This window comes from Rhopilema esculentum, chromosome 5, assembly GCF_057945365.1.
Source record: "Rhopilema esculentum isolate cy_ngs chromosome 5, ASM5794536v1, whole genome shotgun sequence".
Lineage (NCBI taxonomy): Eukaryota > Metazoa > Cnidaria > Scyphozoa > Rhizostomeae > Rhizostomatidae > Rhopilema > Rhopilema esculentum.
The window spans coordinates 8,636,133-8,662,676 of record NC_142819.1 but is presented as its reverse complement, the minus strand read 5'-3'; the positions used below and the strand labels follow the sequence as shown (position 1 = coordinate 8,662,676).

At 36.4% G+C, this 26,544-nt stretch overlaps 2 protein-coding genes across 2 annotated transcripts; both read left to right on the top strand.

The window, feature by feature from the left end:
* Nucleotides 1-1,842: 1,842 nt before the first annotated feature.
* Nucleotides 1,843-10,569, top strand: LOC135690023 (double-stranded RNA-binding protein Staufen homolog 2). The gene is made up of 9 exons (XM_065207442.2): nucleotides 1,843-1,985; nucleotides 2,197-2,269; nucleotides 3,103-3,717; nucleotides 4,305-4,537; nucleotides 4,989-5,188; nucleotides 5,858-6,004; nucleotides 6,679-6,906; nucleotides 7,627-7,811; nucleotides 8,744-10,569. Exons 3-8 carry the CDS (start codon nucleotides 3,113-3,115, stop codon nucleotides 7,804-7,806), a joined length of 1,593 nt encoding a protein of 530 aa, XP_065063514.1. The 5' UTR covers nucleotides 1,843-1,985; nucleotides 2,197-2,269; nucleotides 3,103-3,112; the 3' UTR covers nucleotides 7,807-7,811; nucleotides 8,744-10,569.
* Nucleotides 10,570-12,385: 1,816 nt separating this feature from the next.
* On the top strand, nucleotides 12,386-25,190 carry LOC135690024 (dnaJ homolog subfamily B member 14). Its single transcript, XM_065207444.2, has 10 exons — nucleotides 12,386-12,568; nucleotides 14,241-14,397; nucleotides 15,029-15,174; nucleotides 15,794-15,922; nucleotides 16,324-16,377; nucleotides 17,413-17,486; nucleotides 18,591-18,706; nucleotides 19,652-19,706; nucleotides 20,226-20,337; nucleotides 21,570-25,190. The coding sequence occupies exons 1-10, from the start codon at nucleotides 12,436-12,438 to the stop codon at nucleotides 21,680-21,682; spliced, it is 1,089 nt and encodes a 362-aa protein (XP_065063516.2). The 5' UTR covers nucleotides 12,386-12,435; the 3' UTR covers nucleotides 21,683-25,190.
* The last annotated feature ends 1,354 nt before the right edge of the window (nucleotides 25,191-26,544 follow it).

Below are 26,544 nucleotides of genomic sequence, written 5' to 3'. Positions count from 1 at the left end.
GGCTGCACTAAAGATATAGTATTGTACGTATGGATATAGTATAGATATAGTACAGGACGAACGATATAGTATAGATATAGTACAAAGATAAGCTGTCGCTTAATTCTTCTTCGTTTGCTTCATTAGCTGGGTCAATTTTTGCTCGAAAATCATTTGAGTCACTTACTTGGACTCTGCATTCAAATTAAACCCACTCTGCTAGACTTGAAAATCTCTAGTATGAAACCGGGTTGTGCAAATCAATTTTCTGAAAGACTCAAACAAACAAATTGAGTGCCTTCAGCAGTGAGAAGCTCCAACCATTTATAACTATTTATATTTTAGCTTATCTTGAAATCGTGCATATTCTCTTATCATTCGGATTGTTCACTGTTATCACCAGTGGCGTGGTGGCAGGGGGGGCCAGGGGGGCCATGGCCCCCCCTGAATAGGGGCGCAAATGGAGATAAGGGGGCGCCAAAATTGTTTGCTTGGAATATTTGGCTAGGAACATCAAAAGTGATCGTACACGGGTAGAACACTTCACTATAACTTGCTGTGAACAATCTAAAATAACGTGAGATTCTACAATCGAAGCACGTTGCGCTGCCATGACCCAATCAACAATTGTTTCATATGTTTTCGTGTTAACTATGTACGTGACTTCATGTTTAGCACGCCAACTAACGAAGATTTTGCGTATGCCAAAAATGTTTTCTATTAGTTTGTACTCGGAACGTCAAAAAGCCTGAGTGTACGTTAAAGATCTTTGGACCCAAGTACATGGAATGCACCCTGGCAATCAATATAGCAGCTTCATGTTATTAACATCGATGTGACCATCACCCTTTCTTTCTTTATCCAACGCATGAATCCTTCCCTCCCAAATTTTTTCTAAAAATCAAAAATTCAATGTTTTTCTGAGCATCGTCGAACTGTCTATTCTGAGCGGTGTAGTAATTTGCTAAATTTTAGTCTGGGAGATGCATTTTTAGCCATTCTAGAAGGCTTGATTTCAAAAAATTTTTTCCGCGTCGGACCCAACCATGGTGGGTCCTCCTTTATCACTAAACTTGATCCTTAGCCCAACCCCAGATTTAATTTTGTGCCCGCCGCCTCTGTCCGATTTAATAGTGCGATTCAATGCTTCAAACTTTCAAGTTGTTGAAAACTACTATTTAATAACTACTAAAGAATAACAAACTTGAACCATGTTTGTATATCATACATCATATATGCGATGAAACAAGGCTGATAAAATCGACCATAAGCAGTGTCGAAATGGACAAAGGTTACCTTTAGTTAAAAAAACTAAGGAGCCCGAAACAATAATTTGCTCTACGTAATTTTACTCTGAAGCTGTTATTCTGGATATAATAAACGAGGAGCCTGTATGATATGAAACATCAGTGTAATGGAATAAAATGTCTTTTGATTAGTATTTTGTGTTTTGCCTACCGTATTTCCTTGAAAATAGGCCGACTCTCGAAAATAAGCCAATTCAAAATAGCTTGATATTTTACCGAATCACGAGTAGGTCAAATGTTAGGATTGCATAACTTTTCCATTCATATTCGCATTTTTAGTCAAACCTTATTTATGAAATTTTGGATTCAAATTGCAAAAATCGATTTCCCTTCTAGCAACACATGCTTTATATAACCACGATATTCTGTGACGATATATAGATAGGGCGCAAAAATCGACTTGGCCACCCCAGGGAAAACATAGCCACCCCGCCACTGGTTATCACTATCATTGAATTTTTGAATAATCCAAAAAACCATACTTTAAAACTAGCTAAACTCGACAAACTGCAGTGTCTATAGGGGCTTTTTGCCTCTATTTTTGGCCCACGACCGTTAATCTTCATAACCGCCGCACAGACCCAGGGCTTCAGATTGTATCGGCTGTTTGGCGTTCAGGAACACACGTGAAGAGTGTCCAAAGTAGGCAAATTTGAACGGTTCTAGTTGACGTGGTTTTCATTTTTGAAAATCTAACAGGTAAAGTTCCCGAAAATATTTATGTTGTGCCAACTTTCAGTAAGAAATCGATATATGTTGACTCCATCATTTTTATCGTTCGGCGCCCAAATAGGCTTAGGCCTTACTTACTTACGAATGCTCTTCATTGATAAAAAAAAAATAAGACAAAGCTATCGTGGAGTGTATACCTGACAGCTTTTGCATTGCAATGCATACTGCTATTTTTCAGGAGACTGATTGTTCAAATTTGCTTACGAAGAAGACAACTCCTGTTCTGAGAATTCTGAGGGATAAGAAGATAGGTACACAACTTTTTATTTAGGCCCATTCATGTTGGTGTACACAACATCTTCAGCATATGCTACAACAGCAAAGAGATATTGTCCATAAGCATGCAGAGTATTGCATCATTCTTTCGCAAGTGAACCTAATTCATTTTATTTATGTCATTAAGACCTCAAGTCAAGTCCAGTTAATATTTCCCTATATTAGTATACTATGCACACAGTATATAATCAATAGAGCACTTTCAACAAATCTGTCAGCTTTTAGCTAATAAATTTCGTTATATAACACCTGCATGTGTAGATATCAATAAAACATAGGTATCACATGCCTACTGGTCTGCAAGTTTTTGAGGCGAAAAATGTTTTCAAAGCAATTAGATTTTATACTGAGTGTTTACAGCTAAAAAACAATTTGACAAACTCAACTTCAAAAAGTTTCTGCCTCCTTGGTTAAGCAGTCTTAAAGTGCCAAACTTTTGGATTTTTAAGTGTAAATGAGAAAAGTAGCTGTTTACTTTACACATCCACTTTTCCTCTTTATTTGAACCGGTTTCAACATTATGTTGAAATTGTTGATTTCTTCCTAAGGCTACCAAAACTTATATCTATGCAAATTGTGTTTATCTTTATATATATAGCACATGTTTCTTTTATCTGGTATGTGTGTTTCTGAAGCTGGAATTGCCAAATTAATAATATTATTGAACTCTACCAAATAATCTGCCTTGTTTATTTAAGTGGAGGAAAAACATGGCATTTAGGAATTTTTGTGAATTCAGGGTTTGATTGATGAAAGATGAAAATAAAGAATGGTATATACCTTGTTGAAATTCTTTTTTTCCCCTCAGTTACCAGGAAATGGCAATGCAGACACCATGTAGCATCTTGAATGAGCTTGCCAAAAACAACAAGATACTGCCCATTTACACAACCTCTGAAGACAAAGGATCCCCGCACCAGAAGACATTCAAAGTTGCTCTCCAGTTACCTGGGCTAGGCACTTATGAAGGCACCGGGCCTAGCATAAAAGCAGCCAAAAACAATGCAGCTGGTGTTGCATTACAAAACTGTGTCATGTCTGGAATTGGATCGATAAAAACTGGGATGCAGATAAGCCCAACAGTGGAGCTAAACATTTTGTCAATGAGATCTGGTGAAATAGTTGAATATAAGGAGTTGGACCCAGGACAGATTAGACACCCTAACCTAGTTACACATTACGATAAGCTCATGATGGGAAAGCCAGGTGGAAACATGGCTGTCTACCGTGAATTTGTTAAAATCTGGAGGGTAGCTGTTTATGTGTGTGGTCAGCCATTCCTTGGTGAAGGCAAAATGAAACAAGAGGCTAGGAATGATGCTGCAAGGAAAGCGCTAATTGCAAAGCGGGATGAGTTGATGCTAAAAGCCTCTAAAAATGTTCCTCAAGGACAAAATGGTTTCCAAAGCTCAACCACCGACATGTATGTTGCACCCTGCTCATAAGCCAATCACTTAATTTCAATCTGCTTGTTATTTTTGTTTTGAGTAGGCACAATGTCTGCTTTTCCAATTCAAAACTTGTTGGAAAAATCAAAAAAGAAAGATATAAACATAAGCTCAATTTATGGAACATACCATATTAATTTGAATTAAAATGCTAGACAAATTTCCTCAGTTTCAAAATAAAATTTGAGACTTTTCTGATATGACACCACCATTTATGCCTAAAAATTAACAAAAAACATCAAGGTTAAGTTAGCAATGATAGTTTTATGGAACTAGCACAGTAGTAAAGCAAGCATCTGGCCAAATTTTTATGGCTGGTTTATATACTTAAGGCAAATGTGTTATCCACATTGAGAGCTTTCAAATGATGTAAGAATAGGCAACTCTCAGATGGTTTGGTTTTGCTATAAACTGATATTTACTTTCTCAGATTTAGTCCAGATATCCATTACAGAACTAAAGCTTTACCCCCAACCCCTTATTTCCTTAAAATCCTTCCTTTGTTTCCTAATTAGCTCAACCCATTCATGTGGATAGTATTTCTAAGTTACTTCTCTCCTAGAAATGAGATTGCCAAGTTACATGAAATTGCAGTGAGAAATAGGCTCAAGGTCACCTATGAAGTTGTTACAACAAATGGTCCATCACACATGATGAAGTTCACTGTAAAGTGCAAAGTAGGCGAAAAAGAAAGTACAGCTGAATGTATTGGAAAGAAAGCAGCTAAAAAGCTTGCAGCTCAGCAAATGTTATCTTTGCTCTTGAGCTCAGAGGATATCAAATCTTCTTCTGAATGTAAGCTGACATTAATAAGGCTTTGTCAAATATATATATAAACTGCTTTCCTTAGTTGTTTTATGCGAGGGATTTTATGCAATGTGGTGTTGCTAGTGGAGACCTTACACCAAACTCCTTTTAGATATTTTCCCACTTTCACAAATCTGATTGTTTAGTAAACCTGAGTTTATCTAACCCTTTTTTAACTCTTCAACTTAATGTTGGTCGAAAATTGTCACATTAGCCAATTCTGGGTCAGCTTCCCTTTGTCATTGGCTTACAGGGAGTATTTTAAATATTTTGATATCATATCTTTCTTAGATATGGGATAGAGGGTTTGCACAATGATATTGAACCAGATCTTATGTCTTTCTCTTCTTTTAGCCTTTTTGTCAAAAGCTTGTTTGCCTTATTTTTGTACCCTGTAGCTTGTAATTTGCAACTTTGTAAATTCAATATTTGTTTTTAGATAAAACAGAGAAGAAACAAAATAATAAATACAGAACTTCAAATAAGAGAAGAAGTGTGAAATCTCACCGTGTAATTGACATTTTCCTTGATCCTGTTACGTATCTGACACAGCTGTTGCAGCTAAGGAAAGAATCCATTCCATCATATGTGCTTCTAGTGGATCCAGCAAACAAAAATGACAAGAAGTTTGAAATTCAGGTACATGTTACTTTAATTCACTGACAGTTAAAGAACCCTCTAATAAGTCTTGCACTTGGTGTTTTTTATTAGGGTGGTATGCTCTAAAAGGAAAAGGAAACCTACACCTACATTCCATCCACATAACCCAGAATCATCTCCTACACCAGATAAGCTCCATCACAGGTCACATGCCTGAAATACCTTAGTTGGGACCTCTCAATTTCACTAACACAGAATTGGCTTAAGAGTATTATATCATATATACTCTTGCAAAATATCCTAGCCAACTTTAATCCTTGATGATCAATTCTATATTGTATTGTTGGTTTTGCAAGAGTGAGAAACAATCTAATGAAAATTTCTTAAGAACTCATCTTTCAGAAGGTGATTAATCACATCATCTAGCAATTTAGGTTGCTTTTTGCACTAGGCTTTGATTGATTTTTGCATGATTTGCACCGATTGTTGCTTGATTTCCACTGATTTTCACATGATTTGCACTTGTTCTTGCTACATTTCTCAAAACAAAACAGGTCTGTTTTTTATAATAAAGCTATTTGAGTATTGCCAAAATATGCCAAAAAGTTTTTGAGTTATGTCATTTTTACTAATCAATGCTTGCAAAGTAGAACCTGCAATTCTGATATTTTCCAATAGTACCCTCAAAATGAGCCTTTCTTAATCAAGGTGTCAGTCGGTGACAATCCTGAATTGGTAGCAACTGGTATTGGCTCTACCAAGAAGGAGGCAAAACAGAAAGCTGCAGATAATTTATTAAAGGTTTTAGGTATAGATCAGAAGAAAATCAGAGAAGCAGAGAATGAAGTGAAGAAGGTATGTGCAAATTTTATGGCAATAGCTTCAATGCGTAATATCCTGTATTTGATCGTAAAGCTATTCCCAAACTTACTATAAATTTGAACAGATTCTTTTATGTTGGTTTTTGGGCTACAATGGAATGATGGTTAAAGTTATAACGCCAAGTAACCCTCATGAAATATTTTATAGCTCAACAAGGATCACATTTGGGGATGATTGTGTTTTCATACTTGCAGAAAATCTTCAACATGTTTTGCCAATACTGTTGGGTTTGTTAGCTATCTCTTGGTCCACTGTTTCCCCTAAACGTGACATTTGCTTCTTTTACCCTTTCGAAAATAACATATATATTAGTAATTTATTTTACAAGCGTGGCAAAGAATCACACTGTGAGTATCTAAATTGAAAACTATCTATTGGCCTATGATCCTATAAAAGTATCTCGATCTTTCAAGGTGGTTCCTTAGAAAGTCTCATTTATAAAAAGTTTATAATGTTAGCTTTGTACTACCCATTTTTAATAGCTACCCATTTTTATCCTCTGTTGATGGTGTATTTGACTTGTATTTGAACTTGGTGCGATGTTTTATTGCATTTCAAATCTCTGCCCCCAATCGATATTGAAAGTTTACTTTCGAGAAAATTTGTCATTCAATCAAAATTGAATTTGCAAAAATATCATTTTCCAGGCATACATGAGTGCCGCAATCGGCCTGCCTAAAAGTGCTGCGAACCCAGTCACGCTAAAAATAGACGAGAAGCCGCCAATACAGATGTTAAACAGAGCTCCTGGTGGCCCTGTGCAGACTCGCGTCAGTCTTCAGAATGGCGAGATGACCCAAATGTCCAATACAGATCAGCTTAGAATTTTAACAGAACGCGAAGGTCTTCAAATTTTGTTCAATGATTATGGAAAGGTAAGTGGATCCTAATGAACATTAGCGTTTTCATTCTTTTATCTCAAGTTTTGCATTTTCCTTCCACAAGATTGCCTCACGGTTTGTTCTTACGTTTAAAAGCCTGTTCTCTGTGTTTTTCTGGAATGTTTTAAATGCCAAATAAACAAACGTTCAGGCATTCTGAACGGTCTAGTTTTAAGCCATTTGAGCACTCCAAATCTACTGAAATTCGGAATTTTTCTGCCCCCAACCCTGGACCCCAGTTCCATTGTTCACTAGCTGCGCTCATGAAATCTCACAGGTATTATTTTCCAAAACTTGGCAACCTTGTTCCAGGAACTGTATGTGAGGGTGCTAAGGGCAATAATAATCTATTTTTCCCGTTGTTTTTGTATTTCACCTTTGTTTTGAAACAGCAGCTTCTGTTCCCCTTCCTGCAAACGAAATATTAGTATATTTGTTGCAGCAGGTCTCCACGCTTTCAGCATCTATGGAACTCTTCTTTTCCTTCGGTTTGTTTTTTTTACTGTGCATGCCTCAAACGCTATATTTATTCAACAAAAACCAATTCTCAACCTTGTAAAAAAGAAAAAATAATGTCGAACCTGTAGACAGTTGTAACTCCTTAGAAGAGATGGCCTAGTGACCGGCTCGGGGACCCAAAGCCCCCCAAAGTCGCTGCTCAAAGCTTTGTACTTTATGCTTTAGTTATGTTCTATACATGTATTATTCTTTTAGCGCACAGAATCAGAGCCATACACGACCCACTTGGCTGTATGCACAGTACCTCCAGTTGTTTTTCAAGGGATGGGTAAAACTGTTGATGCGTCAAGGGAAGATGCAGCGGCCAAAGCCCTCGTTAGCCTCACTAAAAATGGATTCACCAAACCAAGCATTAAAACTGATAAAGAGGAATAAGGAAGGTTTGTTTTTTGCATTCGTGATAATTTTTGCCATCGTCACCACCACCTTTCTTGTCTACTCTCCAGCCACCCAAACCGGGCCGAATTTTGCCGGAAAGCATTGGGGGGAGGGGTGGGGGGAGTGTTAGAAAATGATTTGATTTTGCTGTCACACCCTTCTGGTGAATTATGGAAATTCCTATTTTGAACAGTTTTTAGCTTTAAGATACCGAAGATAAATCGAGTAATTTTTTGCATTTTTCTCTTACTGCTCACTACCAAGAATTGCTTTTCACCGAATCAAAGTGCAATTTGCCAAAGGACACAAACATATTGGGAGGGTAAATCCCCCGGTCCCTGCGCCAGTCCCTGCGCCAGTCCCTGCGCCAGTCCCTGCGCCAGTCCCTGCGCCAGTCCCTGCGCCAGTCCCTGCGCCCAAAGTTAGTTGATTCGCCTATAAGGGAAACGTACCATGATGCTAAAGACGTTTAAGTTGGCGATAGATCGATAAGTATCACCTTTATTATTATACATGCAAGTATTACGCCTATAATTTATAGATTCTTAGAGTGCTTGGTGAAAATGCAAGTCTCTTCACCAGTGCAAGCTCTTTAGAAAATATTTGTAAACAAAATCATCATGAGAAAATAAACAATTTGTTACTTCCACCACCAATCACGCCACCATCAATGATATCAATTATTATAACTCTTTACTCATTATCATGGCCATCACCATCATCAAGTTATTAACCTAGATATGGTTGTATCCATTCAATCCCAAATCTCGCTTTCCTTGAAACACGCTTTCTGCATCAAACATAACGGTTCTATGTTGGCACTCCGCGTTTAGTGCTTCATGCAATTATCAGGCAGAAGGAAATATATGATTATAAACAAACCTTTCATTTTTCCAATACTTTCTTGTGTTATATCGCAATCATTTTGTTTTAGGTAAATCTTCTTTGGAAAGAACTCCCTGTACGTAAGAATAGTGTCATGTATACGAAGGTAACCACGTGACTGCAGCCAGCTAATTATCCCTTTGACTGTTCACTTCAGTTTGCTATTAGTAATTAGAGCCCAATTTCATGTCCAGTGCACCTATGAAGCATGATCCCTAAGGTTACACGCCTATTTGAGATTGAAAACAATTGAAAGCTAAATTTCGGAATATATTTCTAATTATCATTTTTTTACTTCCTAACACATTTCTTCGAAGTTTGGATTTTAAGTTTTGATAATATTTATAAGTGATTTGAAAATTTAAAGGAGGATCGTGACTCATAATATTTTTAAAATGGTAGGGACATGGGAAATTAGCATATATCAGGCAACTCGGTGTTTGACTTTTTGCACCTTTGAACCAGAATCAGTTTACGTCATTGTACCCAGACCCCCGCTTGAAAAAACCAACAGTAGACCTATTCGATAGATGCACTGTATACTTAGCATAACAGCATTGGCTGGCTGTAAAGATTGTTTGATGAGTAGAATTTTGACGAATTGATAAAATATAGAAATTTGCCGTTTCGATACCGGAGTGTTTGAATAGATTATAACTATCGGCTGAGATATAATCTTAAATGAGTTTAATTCATTGCCTTCTCAGGGATTATTACGACTTGAATGTAAATTTCCAAAATTAGAGAAAACCCTTGGCTACTATTCCGAAATAAGGCCCTTTAAGGCTTTGCTAAGATATCCTGTTTTTATAGCTTTGTTGACTGTGCTGATTTCCTGTTCTTATAGATAAATTTTCAGAATAGCATCCTAGGCCAAACATGAACCTTTTTGTAGTCAAAGTCAAAAGTTGAAATGCAAAGTTGGCAAGTCTTGGAAATCATTGGTTTTGCCCAGCTATATGCCAATCTTTGTTCCGCATGCATCCTTAGACCCTGCTCAGTTTTAGTTAGGTCCTTCCCTCTCTAAAACTGAGGATAAGATTTTTCCACAAACTTTCCCACCGAATTAGCAGAATGTATATGAAATTTGATGGATTATTTCACTCATAACTTATTTCGCTGCTCTAGTAACACAAGCTGCCCTGCCCCAGTACAGCCCTATTCTATCAAGCACCTCGATGGACCCTAAACATGAAGTTATTGCAATTACAAGTCGATTGTTACGTCATTCACGTAATTTTTACCCTATGCTAATCGAGACATAGATTGTAGTAGTTATTTATTGCAAAGTGCCGCAAAACTTCCTTTTAACATGTGTGATAAGGATATTCAGTTTAATATACGTGCTAAATATAGGCCTATGGTGGCTTATTGTGTTTGAGGTTGTGGGTAGGGGACTTGTGAGAATTATCTTTGCCGGGAAATCGTAACTGCGAGGCATGTCAATTTTGGCAAGTGCACGCTTTGTGTTGTTAAAAATTATAGGTTTTGATGTAGTCAGGGGCGGATTGACCCGTTCTTAGGGCCGACCCATGAGCTAGACTGACTCCGTGTCGCAAACAAAGTACTGGAAACACATAGAGCTGGTCCCCTGTAGTACCCGGCTCTCGGTCCGCGTCCAATGTGCCCGACCGGTCAGTCTGCTCCCGGTTGTAGTAATGAATATAAGGAAATTGAATTTCTTAGCTAGACCGTAGCAAATTTATAGAGTTAAGCAGCTACGTTGTGACCGAACCCGTTTCCACAATGTTTTTTAACTGAATTGACTTGTAAAACTCTGCAGAATTAGTATGTATTCAAGGTTTGATATAGTGCAGTAAATATTGATTTTGAAATCTATGCTAGAATAGCATTGTGTTATGTATCAACAGAAGACATTTGGGTTTTTTCTCGATTCGGAGCCTCTTTGAAATAATTTGCTCTTAGAATTCGAATTTTAAAAGTAAAAGACGATTCAATTTTGGTGCCATTTTGGTTCAATCATTAAGTTTTAAGGCTATAGATCAACAAATATCAGGAAAGCTGGTAATTTGCACTGAGCTTGGGTTGAAAATAAACGGGAGTGGAAGGGGCCTACAAAGTCGATGGATATATAAGTAACCTCTTTTGTAATCCTTGAAAATTTTTGTCTATTCTCCTAATGTCGATACTGGAGATCTTAAGTGAGCTTTTTTGTCCACACATTTCTGCTCCCCCCCCCCCTCCCCACCATTTTTAATGCATTTAAAAATAGCTCACTACGAAGGGCTAGAAATACGGCGACTGTAGTAAAAAAATCCCCAACCAATATTGTAGTATGCCGAGGAAAAGTGGTGTATCCAGATTTTCTAAGCCTGCGCAAGCTTGCACAGAGATCTATGAATGTTGTTGCGTGGTCATTTGGAGAAACAAAGATCATTGAATGAGACTGGTCACTGTCAAGCAGAAAATCTAGAAAGAAGTCCCTCTCTTCAGTACCGCCGAGAGGGGGGGGGGGGGGTAGCCCGGGCCTTTTTGGGGGCCCGTAAAAAATTGAAGCTGCTTTATTCTGTTATATTTTGTAATGATATTAAAGCGAAGACTTAAAGTTATGTATTTTAGTGTGTAAGACATTTTAGATCTTCTCAGCTTAGTCAATAGCAAATTTTTCCGTTTAAAAGGGGCCCGTTTCTATTAGCTGTCCAGGGGCCTGTCCTAGCTCTCGGCGGCCCTGCCTCTCTTCCTCCATTATATTCTCTATGTTGTTTAGTCTGTGACCGCTCATGAAGGCTTCTTGCGCCACAATGTTTTGTGAAATGCTTTGTGCAACAAGGCAATGGAAGTCGTAAAAGGCTTTTTCAGTCAGATTGATAGTCCTATTTAAAGTAGGGTTTTATCTTACTATGAATATTGAAGCTGCTTGTATTAGTGAGAAGAATACTGACATCATGCCATCTTCCCATTTCCAGGATAGAGTTAAAAGGAAAGCAGTTTACCATTCCTTTCTTTTCTTCGCTAAACCTTATATCAAAGGTTTTCATCAAAGTAAGGAAATGCGTCCCCAGTACCAACTGTTTTTAAACAGCAATCTCCAATAGCCGCTGTTTTTAAACAGCACTTGTCCTTGTGTGTTTTTGAAACGTCAAATTGTTTAGAAACTGTGACATTATGTTTGTCTAAATATATATACATTAATTTATATTGTACCAATTTAGAAGAAATTTACAAGGCCTTTAGACTCCAGCATTTGGATGCAAATAATGTATGTACTGTATTAAACCCTCGTTTCGTTTCCTTGTATTTTGTCTCTAGTTACTTCATTTTAGTTTATTCTGAGATACTTTAACACTTAAGACTCGTTTTTACTCTTCGCTGATTCTAAATGTTTTTATCTCTACTGATTCTGATTGTTAATTTTCAAACCAAAATAATTTATATAATATACATATCGTCAAGTCACTTTAACTGGACACATGGCTTTGATAACTCTTCCCTCCTCTGTCTTGAGTTTTTTCCATGCGGACATTAGCTAAGCTAGTAATAATTCATCTTGTTTATCTAACTCACTTGTGTTATCCTATCCCACAATTTCTATTGTTTATTGTAATGAAACAATTTAAGAGTGACCTAAATTGTAATTAGCTTGATATGCTGAAACAAATTTAAGGTTGAGTCGGAGTTTGATGTCGTCATCCCAAAACCTGACATGATAACTTGATAAGGACTCTTGCGGAGGAGCATCTGGATTGTTCCTAGGATGAGTCGGTAGGTGAAATAATAAAGATGGAGAGCAATCGTGATGAAGCTGAGAAATGCCTAGAAATTGCAAAGAGATGTCTGCGTTCGGGGCATAGAGATAAAGCCAAACGATTTCTTGAAAAGTCTTTGCGCCTTTTCCCATTAAAAGATGCCAGTGGTATGTATATGAAATGCATCTGCCGTGCTATTTCAAAACTTAGGCCGGTAAGGCATTGAGGTTGTCATGTTTGACCTTGCTGCGTTGTTCTGGATGTACAGGACCACTTGAAGGTTACTCATCATCCCTAGAATATCTAATTGATAGGTATGATGCTGAAGTTTTATTTAAATGTTCAAAAAACCATTCCATAGCTATTTATGTCACGACTAACACCACTGGTACACTTACATATCCCGCCACCACAGGCTTTTGTAGAATCCTCCCCCCTTTTATCTTTCTCGCGACAGCACAAGAAGTTGGTATTTTATTCTTGCGATTGACTGACCGACGCTCTTATTAGACTGGAAATTTTTTGTTTTGCCTGCAATAGCCCTATTATTGTTAAATAAGTTAAGGTTCTATCATGAATAAATGCAAGCCTAAAATTAAAAATTACACTTGCACAATCTGAAGTAGAAATGGTGGTAATGCTGCAATTTCTTTTCAGCTAGCCAAAATTCAGATAGCTATATAGCGAGTTTCAAATAAGTTGTATATGATTTCTTAATTTGATAGTAATAGAATATTTATCACGGTTTAGTGCTAAAAATAGCAAATGTAAGAATATTCTAAATTTTTGCCTATTCTTATAAATATCAACATCTCCAAAATATTAAATAATATACTAAATATCTTGGTGGGAAATTTTTGTTTCTGAGGTTGGCCTATTGGTGGCAAAGATTTTGTGATATGTTGCAATAGAATGCAATTGATAAACTATTCACAAATCTTCAGCCATATCTTTCCGTGTCTATTGTGATGTTGTTTGGAACAAATAATGTTGCCAATTGCTCAGAGCAAAATTTCATCTCTTTATTTATATAATTGAAAGACCAAAGCCCCTGCAATAAATTGATACACTCAAGTGCCTTGATAACATTGACAGAAAGAGTGACTATAAAAATGGCTGAAATTTTATCACTCACCACAAAATGACAAGTCAATGATGATCATCTTGGTACTCCATCACCTAAATTTAAATTGACAATGTTGATCTAAATCAACCATGTCACATTTAGCAGAGTCAGTGACTCTGGACCTGTAAATTTTTTATTATTTGAAAGATAATTGTTGGAAATTCTAAGTTAAAAGTATTGCCATTGGTTTAAAGAATTGTTTGTTTGAATTTAAACTTTGAATGACCCTAAGTGGCTTCACAAAAGTTGTTTGAATTTTAAGGGGCATATTGTGTTGGCAGCATGCAAAAGTCTCTCCAGTGCTGTCCCTCCTTTACAGATGTGTAGGGGGAATTTCTTGTTCTGTTACCAACTTTTTTGTGACTCAAAGTTCAGTGATCACATTGTTTTGTCATAGCAAAATGTTTGTTTATAACAATTAGTTACAGTATTAGCAGAATACAAATACAATACAAAAATTAAAAGAAAATTAAATAACGTTCCCCCAAGATCTACATGGATGTCACCATTTGGCAAGTCAACTTAGCTTAAAATTGTTTTTCGAACTTGGTTTCACAAGTGCAATATTCTGCACAGTAAAATTTTTTTAATTTTTTTCAATATGAACTTAATTTTTATTTTCTTCCTTATGTTTTTCCTCAGTTTTCTCAAGAACTACTTATATGGCAAGATTTGATTATGATTAAATGTTACCATGTATACTTGAAATCTAGGTTTATTAGAAGCTCTAGAAAAGAATGGAAGTTCACCTGCTGGTAGTGGAGAAGAAAATGAGAGGCACTCAAGGAAAAGAACAAAGTCTGAAGGAAAATCATCAGCTGGACCTGAAGATGATGATTATACTAAAGAACAAGCTGATGCAGTTAGCAGGTTAGTTGACAAAAGGAAAAACAAATAATGGCTAATGAGTGCTGAAACATAAGAATTTGTTGACTAAGATTAATGTTATCTTATTAAGAAGCAATCTAATATTATTAGTGTTATCTTATTAAGAAGCAAGTTAGGAAAAATGTTGGTTTATATACATTCTTATGCTCAAAATGGTACCTAGGCAAGGCAATTGGCCTAAAGCCTGTAACTCAATAAAGGAATGTCAGACTGACAAAATTGTAATTTTCATTATGCGTGTTATGCTTATGTTTGTATAGATTTGTGTTACATTTGTTTCCTCAGGAAGGGTTAGGTTTTGTGCTAATGGATTTGATTCTGCTCTTGAAATGTCTTAGTGGGGTACAGTTGCTGAAAAGTCATAACAAGGAACCAGCAAAAAAGAATCCTTATTCTTGTTGTGTTTTTGCCATCTAAATGTGATTCTTTTCACCCACCGGAAATGACTTAATGTTCCACAATATGTGACCAAAAATTAATTATGTGCCATTCTGAAAAGAAGGAACATACAATATGCTTCTCTGGTGCTTTTTCTTATATTTATAAGTAATCAAGGCATCTTTTGATTGTTTTGCTTGTTTTTAATTTAATCATTGAAAATGCATCCTTTCAGGATACGAAAATGCAAAGATTTTTATGAAATCTTAAATGTGTCCAAAAATGCAGATGAAGCAGAGCTGAAAAAGAGCTACAGGAAACTTGCATTGCAGTTTCATCCTGACAAAAACAAGGCTCCAGGTGCAACTGAAGCATTCAAACGTATGTGCTTAACAGTCTTCTAAACTCAATTATTGTTGACCAAAGTAGGCCACTTTTCTGGTTTAGAGTGACTGTGAATGTTTATTTAGAAATCCAAACATAACACAAAAAGACCAGATATATTAACTACAGCTAAAAAGTATATTATTAGCATCTTAGGATCTTTTTGAATTTTTTAAGAACTTTTAATCATGTAAAATATTATCCTTTGTTAAGAAACATTTATCTACTCTTATTGAAAACCCTAGGTGTTTTTCAAGCTTGTCTTCATGAGTGAAATATTCTGCAGAGTAGCCTTTTTAATTTTTTCAATATGAGCTTAATTTATATTTTTCTTCCTTATGTTTTTCCTCAGTGTTCAACAGAGAACTTTACACTCAAAAAATTTATCCACAGTCTAATTTTGCAAAATGTTGACCATTATTGAGGCTTGAAGTAGAGACACAATTGCAAAAACTATAATTGAGCTCATCTCATATTCCACCAAGAAGCTAGAGAAAAAAGCACGAGAAATTGATAAAGGAAAAAGGCAGCTTTGAAAGTAGGCCTTGCATAAAATTTGAAATCTAGTATAGTTTCCTTTATTGTGTATTATGAGTCAAAATGTCTGTTTTCCCAGGAATTGGAACTGCATTTGCAGTGCTGAGTGACCCAGATAAGAAGAGGCGATATGAAGAGTATGGAGAAACCCTTGGGCCTGCTCAGAGGCACACTAGACATTACAGTGACGTTGAAAGGGAGTTTGAAGGTTTGGCGTCATTTCATCTTTTGTTAAGCTTTTTGCAAATCGAATTGAGAATAATCTACAACTTAACTTGTTTCGCTATGAATGTCTGAATTATCATTTCCAAAATATTCCTCGCTCTTGATATCTTATGTAGGCTACTGATACACAAAGTTCTTACAGACTGCGAGTTGAGAAACCTGGTGAAAAATTCAATAGATAAGGCCCCAATAAAATGATTGTTTCATTTCAATATAAAATATCGTATAAAGCTTTTTGCTCTCTGTTTTAAAGTGCGATTTAAAGAAGCATTTTCCTTCAAAGTTCCCTCAATGAGTGATTTTCTAATCTATGGCTTCTAATCTATGTTCATATGCTGTAATAGAATGCAAGCAATTTATATATTTATATACTTTTTTTTCCAGATATTTCACCCGAAGATATTTTCAACATGTTCTTTGGCGGTGGATTTCCTACAGGTAAACTTTCACTTAATTTTCAATGCTTATGATAGACAGTTCTGAAATATCAGTAGTCTCTACTCTCCCCTCCTTTCTTCTGTGTTCATACACCTTTCGCCTCTCCCCTTCTTTTGTTTTTGTTTATTTACCTGCTATCACTCTCTTCCGTTTTATCTGTGTGTATGCACCCCTTTCCACCTCATTTTTTTCTATAGTTGTGCACCCCTTTCCTTTCCTCTTGTTTCTTCAGAATTCAGACACTCCTCTACTCTCCCTCCTTTTTTCCGTGTTCACACACCCTTCTAATCTTCTCTCTTTTAGTCTGTGGTTATGCACCTGTTTCCACTCCCTCCTTCCTTCTGTATTTTTGCTTCCCTTTACTCTCCTCTCCTTTCTTCTATACTTATGCTTCGCTTTAATCGTGTTCCTGCTCCTTGCAAAATTTAATCTTATGGCTGCCCACAACTTTCTTGTGACTTTTCAGGCTCATGCTTTGTTCCAATTAAACCGTAGTCGAGTCAATCCGTATTCAAACTAGGAGGTCATACCAATAGAGTAGATCTAAATGATATGTAGTCATCAGATATATAACTTGTACAGGCAAAAGTTAGGTTATAAAATCCATATGGAGCTCAGTATAAGCAGGCAAAAAGCTTTCTATTGATCTATATCTATATGGGTCTGTGATCGGCGATTTTTGGTACAGTAGAATCCCGTTATAACGTTCTCGGTTATTACGTACTTTCGGCTATAACGTACTGGTGTGCTTGGTCCCGGCAACATTTGTGCTTGGTTTTAATCACTTTTTACTTACCCTCGTTACAACGTACTTCGGATATAACGTACTTAATACGCCGGTTCCTTAAAGTACGTTATAGCCGGATTATAAATTTTGTATCATTAACAAAATGAGTACAAATAGGAGCCAGTTTAGATGGATATTGGAATTTCTTTTCAGTTCTGTATTCTGTAGTAGATTCTGATCGACTCTCCAATAACGATAGATTATTCATGGTTATTTGTCTATAAAACAGTCGAATTTCTTTTTATCAGGTCGTGTTTACGTTCACCGGAGAAACCGAAACAATCAGCACCATCACGCTCATTTTCATAGTCGAGAAGAGCAGGTTTGTTCCTTTGCTAGGGCTTGATTTAAAACAGAGGTCTGAGAAATCCACCGTGCTGGAGGTCCCAACCAACTATAATAGGTCAATCAGCAAAACCCAAGCACATGACCAGCATAGTTGTCCAATCAGTGCTGCATGCCAAGAGAGACCAAGAAAAAGCTGCGTTTTTCTGATTGGCCTATTTCGATCCACAACTGGGAATATATTTTCCATCGTGTTCTTTCGGGCTCTTGTTCTGACGTTTTATACTCTGAGGAGTGTCAGACGAAAAAACTTTAAGTAGTATGTCGTGAAATGTTTGCTTTTTTCAAAGCCATTTTCAAGTTCTTTACCGCCAAAAATTGTTCGTATTGATATTACGTCAATATTGAAATAAATATTTGAAATTATGATGAAGGTAAGGTGGTAAAATACTCCTACAAAAGTATTTTCAAAAATAGCATTCACGCAGTTGTATAGCATGAACATCATAACTTCGATCATAACATCATAATTTCATAATATTTTTTCATTCATGTTCTACTTGACTACACACTGATTCGGGCCGGGTGAAAACGCCTAAAAGGCTGGACCGTACATTGCCCAGGTCTTGGCTAAATGCTCAGTGGGCCCTGTTCTCCTCTCTTCTTGCTTAGTGCACTCGCGCAATTGTTTCATGCAGATGTGCTATTTTTCTGCCTTATAATAAGCATCGATGGGGTACCAGGGGCTCAGTGCCTTCTGCTTGGGGAATGGACGCAATTTAATTGGCAAGCAATCCGCCCTAGAGAACTGCAGGGTGTTTTTTAGGTTTTTCTCTTGCATCTGACCAAACTTCTTTTTTTAAAATCCTAAAATGAATCGAAACCACAGGTGATAGTTTCATACCTACTTTGTCCCGTGTCCTTAGCAGAGAATGCGCCTGAGATTCACTTGTGAAACCGCCTGTTATCGTTTGTACCACCAGCTGTCCCTCATTGATCAAACCTTTTCATCACCCAAAAAAAATTAATGAGGATCATCAACTCTATTCTAGAAAAAGGAGTCACGAAATCTTCGAAACCAAATAGCACCAATTAGAAATGTAGGCCATTTACGATAAACAATCTTCTGTTTTTTTTCTAGAATGTTCCTGCCTATTATCCGATTATGCAGTTGCTTCCGATTTTCATCCTAGTCGCGTTCTCTCTGTTTAGTAGTCTATTAGTTCAAGACCCTCCCTACAGTTTTCATCAGAATGGGTAAGTAGCGCCTTTCAGCCTCTTTTGTGATATTCCAACCTCTTGTTCCCTAAGATGCTCAAGATTCTTTTTTCTTCAAGGGCAGATCTTGAGAAAACCTCTTTAAAATGTTAAGAAAATCTCTATGAAATGTCCTCTGCATGTCTGTTGTTTGAGTATACCGTTGGAAGGAGCTTTACCCCAGCATTTAGGACTCTTGACTCTTATGTGGAGGAATATTTAATTCAAGGCATGAAAACCAACCATGTGACCGGGCGGTCGCAGGAAACTTTTTCATGAATAAAGTTCTGTAGGAATTTTTTTAAGATATAATCTTTTGCAAGAAGCACCTTTGTTTCTTTCATGTTCATCAAAAGAAAAAAGCGTGAAGAAAAAACAAATGTAGCTCCCATTCTCTCAGGAAATTTATGCATTATTTTTGTCTGGTCGAAGAAAAAATTTTTCGTGCTCTGATTTAATTTAACCCTTTATTTATAATATCTAAGTAGTTCTAAATGCAGAGTTTGGTATCTCCTTTTCTACCCTTCTGTTCCCTACAACTTGATTTTTAACTCTCAGACTGAAACTTGCGTTTATCTTTGACTTTCCTTAGGATTCAAATCGATTTCAACCTTCAAATCCCATTTTTAAGAATTATTTTGCAATACAATTCAATTAATACCAACCACCGATTCATTTTGAAAATAGACACCAGACTATTTTATCAGATTGATGACCTCTTATTCGGATAAGGGATCACAATTTTAGACTGGGACAGAACATGTTTTCGTCGATAATACATGTTATGTTAGTTCTCGTGATATAGTCTTAATGGAAACAAAATGTGACGCTGATTAGTCTTGTTAATCCTCCTACGGGCTCAAGTTAGTTGTACAACGTAGTTTGTAGTAATTTTACCGTTATTTGAATTTGTGTATTGTCTGTACAAGAATTTTCTTTTTTCAGAAATTACATTCACCCAAAAGTGACAAACAGATATCGAATACAATATTTTGTACAGGTAGTTATGCCGTATCTAATTACATCTTTGCTAAACGCCCCTTGCTGCACAAAATATACAAAGATTTAACAAGTATCCTCTGGTATCTGTTGGTTAAGAAGCCAAAAATGCCGTTTTTCACCCCTTTGTTAAGCCTTTTAGACATAAAAAATGACAAGAGCCTGGGAGGGGGGGGGGTTACCTTGGAGAAAATGGAAGTAATGTGCCCTCCAGAAAAAAAATTATTTACCTGTCCTGGAATAAATTACTGAAAACATGATATTTTCAATTGGCATACCTGTGCCAGAAAAGTAGAGAGAACAGGCGTAATGCTGTCCCGGAATTTTCAGCTGAAAATGACACTATTTTCTTTGGAATATTCTCGAAAAAATTTGAAAGTATTTTTTGATTTTAAAGACCTTGGTGAACATTTTATAACTTGTCATCATTTTTCTTTTTAATTTATTATCAATTTTTTTCTGGGTTTTTTGCTTGCCTTTCTTTATCTTGTTGACATATTTATTAATGTTTCCGTTTTAGAAAACGTTTTCGAATTCCTACTACGGTGATAGCTTAGAACAGTTGGAAAGACGCATAGAAAGAGATTATATTGAAAAAGTTCAAATAAATTGTTTCAAAGAACGCCAGTATAGTAAGTATTTTCTAATTTAAAGTAAATTAAAGTATTCTCATGATTTATGACCAGATATTGTTCAATGTTCAAAGAATTGGCACAAACAATTAATTCAAAGCCAAAAATAGATCAAATGGGGCCACGGGAAGTGGGTAGGGACCGTGCTAAAACACACAAAAAAACTACTAGAGTAACTGTTTATTTGCCTTGCCAAGGCTTGTTTATGTCAAAGGTGGTCATGTCTCGGTTACTCGAGGGGTTTTAGTTAGACTGTCATAGTTCTTATTATTTTGTCTTGGTCCGACGTCCAAGGTATCCGGGGTACAATTCAACGGGGTTCTACTGTATTTAGCGGAGTTGGTCCTGAAATTCGCTAATTATGCCTGAAAGAGGTCATCAGTCGGTTTTTACCACTGATCTCTATGAAAGACTGGATCGAGCTTCTACCGTTTCAGACTGAGGTCAATGTTGCTTGTCCGCGTGGGACCCATCGTAGAGTGTGGGCCTACATAAGATTAAAAATAACTGTGTCCAGGTTAAGTTATTGGAAAAGTTTGAAAAACATAGGTTGAAAAACAGACCAGAATTGTAACCATAGAAATTTCGCAACGTTCGATGCGATCAAAGATGTTAATTGTCGTGCTACACGCTGCGTCTAATGGACCTAACAGTCGATGCGCTGTATGTTCTGCTTTACTGAAAAATGGTCAATTGGAGATAGAGGTAAGTATTTTGTAAAACGTACTTTTTTACATTGAGTACCCTGTTTAACACTCATGTCGGTTCCTTTCGGTGTTTCGCGGTGAACGGTGCGTCCCACGGTTCTAGAGCATAATCAAATTTGGCGAGCCTCGGTTCTCATGTGGGTCGAACAATAAGAAGCTCGATCCAGTCTTTTATAGAGGTCAGTGGTTTTTTCCGGCATCTCAAACTTACAGCAGTACCTTCAAGTTGCGAAGAAAGAACTTGGCCTTTCAATAGGCCCAATTTTCTGAATCATCTTATTGACATCCTAACAGATTTTAACCAAGTCGCCCTCGCAGCAGTTATGCGTCTGTGCAACGGTTCAGAATACTTATAGGCTTGTAGTGGTTCAGAAACAAAGGCTTGTAGAAGGAAGTAGCAAGCTTTTGTTTGTTGTTTGTTGTTTGTTGGCAGTAGATGAGAAAAGCTAGTTTGTAGCAAACAAAATTATCAGCCTAGGTAGCTAACAGACTGTCCCATTTTTATGTCTGTGTTTTCAATTCTAGAACAAGAGATGCTGTATCAAGCGAGGGTTTGGGGCAACCATGAAATGCTGCGAAAGGCGGAGAATTTGGAAATGCGTTCTTGCAAGCAATTGGAGGACCTTGTCGCACAATAATTTGTCGAAGACGGAGAGAGAACAAGGCTGGAAGGCCCTTTTCATTGCAGCTGGTTAATTATAGCTGCGATGATTCTGCGCCGTGTGAACATATTTGTGAAGCACTGCAGAGTCATATGAAATGATAACGTCTCGTCCCAATAAATCTACGAATCGGTTCGCCCTTTCGCGTGTTTGGTAACCAACTTTGGTACTCTCCATATTGCTTATTTTCGTACGATGTTTTGTGTACATTTAACAACAAATTTGAAGAATTTTTAAAGGTTCGGTTGACCGTGTATAGCAATGAGACAGGCAGAAAATTCTTAAGTATTTCCAGCTGAACGATAAAGCTGTCTATGCTATGGGTCGCATTTTCAATGAAGGTTATTATTGTATAAAAACTCAATCTTGAATTCTAAAGATCTTTATAACATGAATATTGCAATATGACTTGAGCGAGAAGTCAACGATGAGGAAAAAATATCCTGCTGATCAACTATTGTCAATACATGCAAAAACATAGCATTATTTAGACTCCCGTCCCCAATTTAGCTAGTATTATTTAGAATTCTAGGGAGTTTATAATGACATGCTTTTAAGTTGAATTATTGCGCGAAGAATCTTGAGTTTCGTCTTTGGTTTGAAGCCTTCGTTTCTTTTGTCACTTTTTTCCTAGGTCACGTCAGCTCCACCCGCTCGGAATTCTTCTCCACATTCCCTACCCCCTAAACGATGTACGCCTTCTCGATATGCCCCCTCCTTGTTCACTGATCCTCAAAATGCCTGACCAATGAGTATTAAAATATCGTCAAAATTGTCAAACTACTGCATATCATGAAAGAGATTTTCCTGGCCGTGATATGCTCGTATTTCAATTTTCAAAGCCGTATATGTTTTCGTAAACCTTGCATCCATTTGCTTTGTTTACTAGGGCACATCACGTGCTTTTAAAGCCGCGACATCTGCAACTGAGAATTTTTGCAATCGAGACCTGTTCTGATGTGATTGTTGTGATAGAAAATTTTACTGTACCAGAGCATCCAATTTGAGATATTTTTTGAGATTGCTGCGAAACAACAAAATCTAAATCGATGCGTTAAGCAATATTGTCAATTATGTAAAACGGACAGGAACCTTCCTTCTCACTCATCTTCAATGAAATTATAAACGTTTTAGAAATTAATTTACTTAAATTTTGTTTAACAAGTGAAAATTTCGATGTTCAATTGTAGTGTTGTAATGCTCAATAAAGGTTGCCTTTGTTGTAAAGTCTATTTTGTTGCTCTGATAAACCGGAAGTAAACACATACTACTGGACCCCTCGCGTAACAAGTGATGTTTAGAACTAACTTGTCCATTTAAATTTCTACAAAAAAAAGATATTTTTTTCGGACTCATTGCAATAGTTTCAACCAATACTTATTGATAGATTAAACTCAGATCGGTACTTCAGGTACAGGGTAAGAATGAGAACGATTTATTGTTTAGGCTCAAATTCTAATTCCAATAGAGGATTGTCCAACTTCAATAATCGTAACGTTAATTTTAGTTTCCAACTTCAATCCGTTCTTATTCAATGCCTAATCTAATCTCATTCAATCCACTCTCTATGGCATATTTCAACGTGTATTTTAAGTGACAAGAACCACTGTTGAGACGTATACCATAACATGCAATTCTTACATTGCTTAACATAGCTTTATACTTTACTTAACTGTTTTTATCACCCCTATCATGGGAATTGCTTGAAACTGATACTTCTACATTGACGTTTGTATATTGGCCAATCAGGGCGTGACCTGAAAGTCCGATGCTCAATTGGGCTGGCACACAAGAAGTGTACCTAACAATCTGTCATAAAGTTCATTTACAGCTAATACACCAATTCGACTTGCGGCCTCATTTTGAAAAATTCTCCAAATTCTTTTATACAAAATTTTTGACCTCAGATTCTGATTGAGAGCAATGATTTTAATCTACTTTGAAGTTTTCATTCTGGTATTGCTGACGATATTGATTTTATAACGACATAAAATTTTATAAGGGATTAGACCGTGATTGGCAACTAGGGGGGTAAAGTTTCCCCTCGAAACGATTTTTGCGGTCAAATCCCTTACAAGTTTTCAAACTTTATTTCTCCGTAAAATCTAAAATATAAGCTCAAACAATGTGAAAAATTGTATTCGGCCTAAAATCATGGCAATAAAATCACATCTGAGCTTAAAAAAGTCGTATAATTAAGTTTGGAGAAGTTTCCAAAACGAGGTCGTAAGTCTAATTGGTGTATTTAAGACTAAAGCTAGCTGAACTTGCCTCTCGGCTATTCCAATCTGGAATTTGATTGTCACGGATTTAAAAAGGGTATTTTTTAAGTCACAGATAGTAGACATAATCTAATTGACATGAATAGATTAACATTTACTGATTGCAGAAGCCATAAATATGTAAAATTCAAACTAGATATTCTTGGTAAGGATTATTTATGTGTTTGCCTTGGAGTAGAACCTTCGGCATTGTCTTTGTTTTTTAGTAAGTCTAATTGTAAATAATTAATTCCCGTGAGATCAAAGACAACTTGCATTAGCACAGGATATTAACACAAGAATTATCTGTTTGAGAAAATTTTAGCCATTACCAGACTGGCAATCTTAAAATAAGCCATAAATAGTGGGTGACGAGCGGATCCGCGTCTGCCTGTCTTCTGTCTTTAGCGCTATAACTTTTAGGCCCGGTGGGTAGTTTTTCCATTACAGTCCCTGCCGATATATTCTATGAAGAAGCTATCATTAATTATTGATTAGAAACAGGGGGAGGTAAGGTTTATACATATTTATGGAGACGGTGGTCGACACTGATTTTGTTTTGACGTCATAAGGACTGGGCCGAGGGCTGGATTTGAATTAAGCGCGGGAAAATTCATTCTATCAAAATTTGGAAAAATGGCTGCAGGTGTGTTACTTTTTGATTTTTAGCTAACACGGACGAAAAAAATAGAAAGCAAAGCCATGTAAATATAATGGAAGTAGCTGAGATAGTCTCGTTTACTTTGTTCTTTGATAAAGGGTAATTGTGTCGTTTGAATAACTGTTATTAAATTGCGCATATTGTGTAAACTAGGCCGAAGGAAAAATAAGTCAGAATGCAGTTGAACTAGATATCTAGATCCAAGTAAAATAATTTGCCATGAGACAAAAAGTCGTTTATTATTCTAGAATTCTGTTGTTCCAAAGGTGACTGTTTGAATGGTTTGTTGTCAACTTCCTGAAATTATATTCAATATGGATAATATATAGGCCGTTTTTCTTTGTTTAAGTTTGTTTCAGGCTCTTAGTTTTAATTTCCATATTTCTACACATATCAAACTTAATTGCCTTTGTATTCCTGATACAGGTCTCTTCATTTTACTTCAGTGTCTTTTTTGCTTTAGTTTTTAATGTAATTTGAAATTTTAGCCAAATTCAGCTGATCAATTTGCAAATTCATTATAACTAAGTATTGTGCCTCTCATTAGAACTTGATCATATTTTTCAGTTAGAAACCAATCTTCAGTTTGATTATGAATATACCAATTCCTTTAAAAAACTAAACAAAACAAGTTATAGAGTAAGAAATTTATGGAAGAATATGATTATAGACCAGATAGAATGCAGTGGTATTTTACAGTTGTCTCAATGTCAACTTTTTTCATTGGAGATTTTAACTTTTGGACTCACTTGGACAAGGCAGATCAATAAATGCTGTCAGATAACACTCACTAAGATATACTCTTTATGATATTCAAAGTGGCACCTCCCTTTAATAATAGCTGGTTCTCTTTTTCACATACAAGTTTGAAAAAAGTATCAGTTACATACATGTTCACTCCTTTTGAACCGGCAGCATCAAGAATAAAATCAAAGATTGTAAGAAGCATGCAACAATGTTGTGTCATTTGTATATTTGTGCTATTGTTTAACACTCAATGGACTCTTTCAAAGCTATAAAGATACCATGTTGAAAAGATTGGTGTCCCTGTGAAGGAGATGCTGCAAGGATAGAAGCACCATGGATGGTTCTGGACCTATTTAACCAAAATGGTTTATTCAGCGACAACTACATCTCTGATTTGTTTATTCATCAGTGCAAGCATCACAGCAAATGTAAGTGTCTTGAATTTTTTGTTATGAGAATGCTTTGATTGAATTTTAGTTTCTGGCTGCTTTTTATCTCCAAATTTACATATTATTTACCATGTTATTCTAACTGGCACACTATGCAAGTGTGAGTCTATGGTTTGTATCAAAATCCTGCTCATAAGATGACCCAAGAAGAAAATTTCATCAGAAACAAGTGTAGCTATTTTTGCTGCTGAAAATCATACAATCCACAAGATTGTTACAAGATTGTCCATTTAACTGCTTTAAATCTAATAGCAAAATAACAGGGCAGGGTGTGAGTTCTCTGTCTCATATCAGAATTGTCATGAAACGATATTTGCTGGAAGGAAGGCTCGCCACCGTTCGTCTTGGAGAAGTACGTGTTAAATGATCAACGAAGGAAGGTCGATGAAAGAGTGACTAGGCAGAAAGACGTATTTGAAACGAAGCGGGCATGATCTCGTGTAGAAGCCTTTCACGCTGTGAGTTTTTCTGATTACGTCAATGATTGAAAAAGGCAATGAAATAGAAATTTCGTTTCTTGTTAAATACTGTCAAAGGCAGAGATAGGAAACATCCAGGAAAGTAAGTGATTGCATGACTAGTGACAGCGAGAAAGGCTATTGTAGTTACTAAATTCTAGTTACTCCACACTTACCAAGTCGTGTTTTATCCGGATGGTTGTTTTGGAAGCTTTACTTAATCGCTAGAGAAAGAATGAACTCTTTTCTTGAAACTGCACAT